At 40.5% G+C, this 7,318-nt stretch overlaps 1 protein-coding gene across 2 annotated transcripts in view; it reads right to left on the reverse strand.

Moving 5' to 3' along the window:
• The window catches only part of PTGFR (prostaglandin F receptor (FP)), a 19,071-nt gene extending 12,562 nt beyond the window's left edge, over window positions 1-6,509 (reverse strand). Inside the window, exon 1 of one of the 2 annotated variants that reach the window (XM_010294729.1) lies at window positions 5,676-6,509. In XM_010294729.1, the coding sequence (XP_010293031.1) occupies window positions 5,676-6,446 (771 nt within the window). In that variant the 5' untranslated portion in view covers window positions 6,447-6,509. The remainder of the gene's footprint in view (window positions 1-5,675) is intronic. The other variant, XM_010294730.1, reaches the window with a different exon arrangement.
• Between the last annotated feature and the right edge of the window lie 809 nt (window positions 6,510-7,318).

The following is a 7,318-nucleotide window of genomic DNA, read 5'->3' on the forward strand; positions in this document are numbered from 1 at the left end:
CGGCGCCCGCCAGCCCGCCAGGCAGGGCGGGGGGCATAGCCCAGACCCCGCTCAGACCACATCTCCTTTATTCCGACAACACATCTCGTCTTTGCACGGCGTCAACAGGCAACCGTTCTAGCATAACATGACAAGAATTCAATGGCCAAAGGCAGCACATAGTAATTATCATTGATTATCTTCTTAAACAACTGAATCGTGAAAAAGACAGACGAAGTGTGTTTCTACCCTGCAAAAGTAACTTTTACAACAGCATTCAAAGCTGCAAGGTGAGCTAAACATGCTTAAGAGACTCTCCTTCAGCCTTCAGCAACGGATGGCTGGAAATTGAAAGCCTAATTTATTCTTTTTCAAAAGAAAAGATCACTCTTCTTGTCGACAGTGCCTATGTGGGGACAGTGAGTCACGGAGGCTGCAGCTTTGACTAAGAACATAAGCTGCCGGTGGCTCTGTGAGAACATACGCGCCTGCAGAGCGGCCGCCCGCGACACCGGGGTGGCTGTACTGCACGTGGCGACAAGGGCCTCACCGGCGAAACGCGGACCTGCATCTTGGGACATCTTCCGTCTGCTTCTCCTCAGCTGCCTTTTTCAATTATGAAAATCACCAGCCAGAGAGCACAAGAGAAGGGACAAATTTCTAAGTGATGATTTTGTTGCAGGGACAAGGCAACCAGCAATATTTGAAGGCATACAAGCAATATTAACAGAGCAATGAGCTCATATAAATGATGCCCATCGCACGTGATAAGCATAAGGTAGTATAACAGAAATTTAAACTCCCACCTTGCTAAAGAATACAGAAAATGGGAGTGGAGGGAGATGCTTCAAGGGTAACAGGGGTATGAACTCCTGGCAAAGCGTCGCTGTGCAAGTACGTACATGACTGCACATACAAAAACACAAAAATGAGATGCCTTGTACAACAAAGTACCTTATACTGTGTGCACCTACATGGCCTAGAATTTAGTAGTGTAAAAACCTGCAGCCCACTGACCTCCTTCAGCACCTGAAATACCTGGTGGAGCAACCAGGGTGGGGTGGGCTGGGGTAAGGGTATTCACCGAGAGCACCCCGGTTAGCGCAGTCCTGCCCGTCTCACCTCCTCTGGCAGCACGTTCACTGAAGGAGCCCTCGGGCCAGCTCCAGCCACTTCTAGGTTGGAGCGATTCAGCAAAGTGTAAGCTGAAGAGATCCATATGTGCATGAAAACCAACCATCAAGCTTCATTGCATGAAACTATCTGAGGACAAGAAGGAATCAGAGCAAGTTCAGAGAGATGCAATTAGCATGACAAATTGGAAAGGGAAGACATGACAAGAAGAGACTGCTAGAAACTAATCTAGGCAGTAAAAAATGCAACTGAATAGGAGCTGATTTAATCATATGAAATAAATAGCTGAGATCTTTAAAAAAAAAAAAGAGCAGCTATTTTCTGCAGTAGAGGGGAGGTAAAACTGGAATGAAAGTAATCAGATAACTGCATGGAAAAAAGATCTTAACAAGAATAATTTAAATGTGAAAGTATTTTTCTCAGGCTAAGACCGTGTTCCACACACGAAAAAGATCAGACGATTTTCCATATCATAATTTGTTCCCGTAGATAAATTCACTCTGAAATAAACTCCTCCTGTCCATGATTACAGGGAGTTCACTTTGCTGCTCCAAAAACAAAATTTAAAATATGCTTATCCCTTGAGCCCCACACAATTTGACGTACCCAAGTCAGAATTTGTTCATACAAACACAGCTCCAAAAACAAGCTGTTTCATGACAGGCCAGATGTCAAGTCACAGCCAAAACCCAACTTTATATAACAATCTATTTCATCAGAGATGCTTGACACAAAATGATCCAGCCCAACTATTTGCTTTGGGAATCCAACCCCTAGGGACCAAATTTATCCAACAAAATTCACATATCCCTAGGAAAGAGCTAAGGCTCTAGCAAGGATGAAAAAAAGATAACTTACTACACAGAGAAGTTGATGTTACTATCTTCAGAACATATTTTCCTGGAATTACCCATTACAAAGCAAAATTATTTGGACTGTCAGAACAAATGTGCCTCTGCAAATCATTGACTACAAAGATTTTTGAAAAACTCAGATTTTTTTGTGAATTCCCTCTGGCTCTCAACTCCTCAAAAGGAGATAAATGTTCCCCCATAAGGGAAGAAGCAGGGTCTACCCCTCATTCTGGCAGTCCACTAAGGAAAGATTCCCACACAGCGTCAGAAAACCTGAAAAAGCTGCTCATTTTTTAGGAACAAATGAGACGGAGCTTCAGGAAAGAAGTCAGAAGGAAGAAAAGAAATCAGAAGGAAGTCCCCATCCAACAGCCCCAGCAGAGCTCCTGGACCTGAGCCATGCCATCAGCTCTGCTTCTGAAAAACGATCCAGATCTCCAGAAGTCTTAAAATAGAGGTAGTGATTGATTATAATATTATATATTATTATATATAATATTAAATGTTATATATATATACACACATATACACAGACATATAAAGGCACCAAAACAAGTTCACTACCACTGAGCAGGTGCAGAGATCAAGTTCAGTTCTACAGCAGACACCATAAAGGACAATCTTGTGCCTCTAATGTCATCTAAAGGTGATTTTAGCACAGGACAGTGACTGAATATATAACTCCATTTGGGGGGAAAAAAAAAAAAAAAAATCTAATAGTCAAGTAAATCTGCAGTTGGGTTACAGGATTGGATAGACTTGATTTTGGTAGCCATGCACATATGACAGTTGACAAAACCGACTAGATTAAAAACAGAAGAAAAATAAACAACGAAGAATCACACCAAATAAATCCAAACTCTTGTATCTGCAAACACATGTGGCATAAACTGCATTGCCTTCCTCCGCTTTCTCTTCCAAAGGTTTGTTTGGTTTCTAATGGCTTTGGTTTATATTGAGGCAATTCACTCTCACATAACATTTTGTTCTGTATACTTTTTGGGATAGAGAACACGGGTAAAATTTTGCTTTGAGAAAAAATGAAAAAAAGCAAACGAATGCAAAACAATCATGTGTCTAGCTGCTTTGCCAAATAGTTTCACCTATGAACACCTGCTCATACTTATTTCAAGAAATACATATTTTGATATATGCTGATTAAATTATAGAATCTAAACAATTCATTTCACAAATTAAAAGCTCTGCGAGGTTTCAGATAAATCAGACAAGTAGATTTGGATCAGCAATTCATCATAAATCACATGCCTTGATAAACCCTGGATCTCTCTATTGTAGCATTTTAGCAGTACGTTCCTGGCAAAGCATTATTCCACTGCATCTGTGTGCTCCACTGCAGTCCAATAAAGCTTGCTAAATTAATGCTGTGCTTATAATTCTGTTTGTATTCAGCGACCAGTGCTACCAAAACAAAGATTGGGTAGCTCAGAGAATGAACTTTGGTGTAAACTCTACGATCCTAATAGCTAAGACAGGTAATACCTACCACGGACCCGGTCCCATTGCATTGCCCAGACTACCAAACTCTCTGGCTAAAACACTAGTTGCTCGCTTCATTGACACTTTCTTTCAAGAACTAACTCCTACCTTAGACTAACCTTTTTTTAACTTCTCATTTCCAATGTGCATTTGTCCATATTGCAGAACTATTCTCCATACTGCCCGGCTAATTTTGGCGATAGGTTGGCTCATCTCCTTTCAAAAGGGATCCAGAAGCAAAGCATCGAGAGCACAGAGAGGACCAGGTTTGCCACCCAATGAACCAGAATTGCTTGCGCATCACCTCCCTCCACAACACATTCCCCAAAACTTGCAAGTACAAAATTAAGCAAGAAGTCACTCACTGGTCTGTATCACCAGCTGCTGAAAATGCCAAGCTCTGAAAAGGTTCTGAAAAAAAAATTTGCAGCAGGAGTAATAATTCATTGTCAACTGCAACTTAGATGAAGTTAAATACTTTAACAGAAGTAGTGTTGTGATTTCATTAAAGACTGTCAAGATTTTTAAAATTATGGGTTTTATAATTAAATAAAATTGAAAGGCATAACAACATTACCAACACTGAAAAAACAACTACAGTAGTTGCAATTTAATGTTCCTTCATATGATGAATAAATGAAATACCTCAGTTGAATTAAAAAAGTCTACAGCTCTTTTGACACCCAAGGGCTTCTTAAAAATCAAATTCCAACCTTTAAGGACAGTTATTTTATCTGAAAATAAATGTCACCAGAGGATAATATGCTGTTTTTTCATGAAAAGTAAAACCATGATTTGAGTTGCTTTTCTTGAAAACCATTCTGTGGCCTGGCCCAGACAAATTTCAGGAGGTGACTGGGTGTCTGCAAGTAACTGGAAATTCATTCACTACAAAAGCTTGCTATACTCTTCTGACAACTTTGTTTATGCTCTATACATTACAGCCAGGACACCAACAAAAGAGAACATTAATTTAAACTATGCTGCAGAGCAAGTTTAGAAAATCTATAAAGAAGCAGGGGGAAATTCTGTGTGTGCTGAATAAAAGTGAAAGAGTTTTTGTGCATTTCAGTGATGCAGAGATTTATAGCCAGACTCTCTCCTTGAAGTCTGTAAGACTGGATTAATTAAATGCTACCTGCCAGATATACCCAACTGCTGCAGCTAGGCGAATACCAGTATCCGATTTAGAACCAGTTCAGGTAACTCCATACTATACCATAAGCTGTGAGCAGATGAGATATAGCTGGACCTGACTCAGATCTCAGACTTAAAATTCTGTATTTGTAAGCTCAAACCAAAATTGCTCCTCGTTCATATCAGTGGAAAAATATGGGACCTTGTTTCTAAGAAACAAATTAAGATTTCGTATTAAGATTTCATATTACTTGTTACCTCTCTCACCCTAGCAGAAAAACAAATTTTCTTCAGCCAGGTTTACCACAGTAAAAAAAGTCACAGTTAATATCAGCTTTATAATGCCATCATACGACAGGAGCCACCAAATTCTTTCCCACATCACAATCCCGCGTCCCTTGACCCTGCTCACGGAGAGAGCGCACGCTAACATGAGCTACACTTACCGCTTCGCAAGAGTCACAGCACTTACCAGCAAGCAGCCCTAAGTTACGGACAGCTGAGAAAGGGCACCGACGGCACAGAGCAGCTTTGCCAGTCATCTGTCCAGATTACAAACCCAGACCTGTTCAGGTCTAAACCAAATTTATCTTTAACCCACCGCCAACCACTGTTTTTTAACATGACTCTGAAGCGAAGCCTTTAATACCTTGCTAATGGCGTGGAGGATTTTTACGTTCTTAACTGTTATCTTCCATAACACAGTTCGCACGTAGCAGTAAACCGTAAAAACAGACTACCATAAATAAAAAATGATATGAACCACCATACAGACTAAACAGCCTTGCCACTCCAAGATGTCGCTGAATTTAAGCTCAATATTTGCACTTATTTATTCTAGCCACCATTCTGCTACAAGTGTCTGCTTCACAGCACTGGAAATAACAGTCCCTATACATTTTGCGTACTCAATCTATTTTGCTTGTGATCAGAAGTGGAGAATAATTTTGTTATAATTGCATTATATGGGCAATATGCTGTAAAATTAATACATTGTCTTAAAACCTGGAGATAAAAAAGTAACTTTCATACAGTGATGTGCATTAAAAATCGGCAAACACGTTAGGCTCTTACCAGGAATGGACTCCAGCAAATGCAAGAAACACACATTATAGCCAAGAGCTGAATGATCATTTCAAAATGATGAGATCTGCCTTGTCTTTGTTGACTTTTAAATTTGACTTTTAAGAGGGTAATTCCTGTGACAGCATTGCACAAGAATGAAATAGCAAGGGCCAGTAACCCAAGGCAAGAAAAAAGTAAGAGATAAAATCTGTCTTCCCAGTCCTCAACATGTTCTGTTTTATAGAAGCACCAGGTCCTCGATGCTTGAATTTGATAGGCTCTAAACCTAAGAATAGGCAGCAAAGCTATAAGAACAGCAAACAGACATACCATAGTCAACATCATTTTCACATGTTTAGAAGTCATTTTTGTAGAGTGAAATATTGGCTTAGTGACTCCAATGCACCGTTCAACAGCCATCACGCTGCCCAGGAAGAGCGCCATGCAGATGCCGAAAACACTGCAAAGAATGTTGGACTGGTTAAATCGAATCCAGTCTTTATCCGATGCATACACAAACACTGCAATGGCTCCGTTGATGAGGTGGCCAAAGAGATCTGTGACGACCAATCCGCTAGCAAGAAGCAAAAAGGAGGCTTTTGATTTCTGTCTAAATCTCTGATATGCCTTCATGAGAATTGCTATTGCAAGACTGTTGGACAAAATTCCCACCGTCATGAAGATTATTGAAAAGAAAACTGAAATCTTCTTCTCCGTGTGGCAGGTTGTATTTTTTAAGATTCCAAATGCAGCTAGCCCTGGTGATTTTGAACTGTTCATGGTTAGGAAAGGAGAGGCGGCCCTCAAAACATTTCAGCAGTCTTGCAATCAAAAGGCATCTGCAATAGTAAAAACAAATATACACACACTGTAAAAGGCATACCACTGTTCAAGTGACATTTGAAGCAGAAATTCCATAATATTAGTCCGTGATTCAAATCTAATTTTCCGGTTTTCTGAGTAATATGATATCTATTTTAAGCACATCAGTCACAGGATAAAACAGTTACCTGCACACATTATACACTGCAGATATCCCGTACAGTATCTTTATAGTCTCTGCACATATAAGATATGCAAAATAACGTATAAAATGTACAAATAATCAGAGTAACCATACAAAACACTCTGGTGGTTAAACTACGCATATAAACAAGTGTTTTTGCAACATACTCCTACAACGAAAGTATTTATCAGCCCAACCACAGTCAAAAATGAAACACCGAAAACTGGAATATTTTGAGATGATAATCACACTCCATTTTTCTTCTCACTGTTAAGCATTTACTTTCAAAACAATGTCCTAACATCTTCCAAGTAATTCTCCTCTCACAATTCAATGTTTTAAAGCTTTAACGTAACCGACGCTGAAGGCTCCAACTCCCCAGCTCCCTCACTGAAGCAGAAACTTGTATTTTAGACGCTCCCTTACGCCGAGGCCGATTCTGCAAGTTACTGTACGCTTTATCTCCCATCTCTACTCTCAGGACATTCCCGCTGGCACAAACTTCCCACGCGGAAAGAGCGAGCAGCCTTTAGCAACGCGTGGTGCCACGAGGCGCTCAAGCCCCGCAGTGACTGAGAGAGACCCGCAACCGGCCACGCCGAAGCCAAAGCTATGTCTAGCGTCCAGCGCTGCTAACCGGGAGCGC

The sequence above is a fragment of the Phaethon lepturus genome, unplaced genomic scaffold (genome assembly GCF_000687285.1).
Source record: "Phaethon lepturus isolate BGI_N335 unplaced genomic scaffold, ASM68728v1 scaffold33989, whole genome shotgun sequence".
Lineage (NCBI taxonomy): Eukaryota > Metazoa > Chordata > Aves > Phaethontiformes > Phaethontidae > Phaethon > Phaethon lepturus.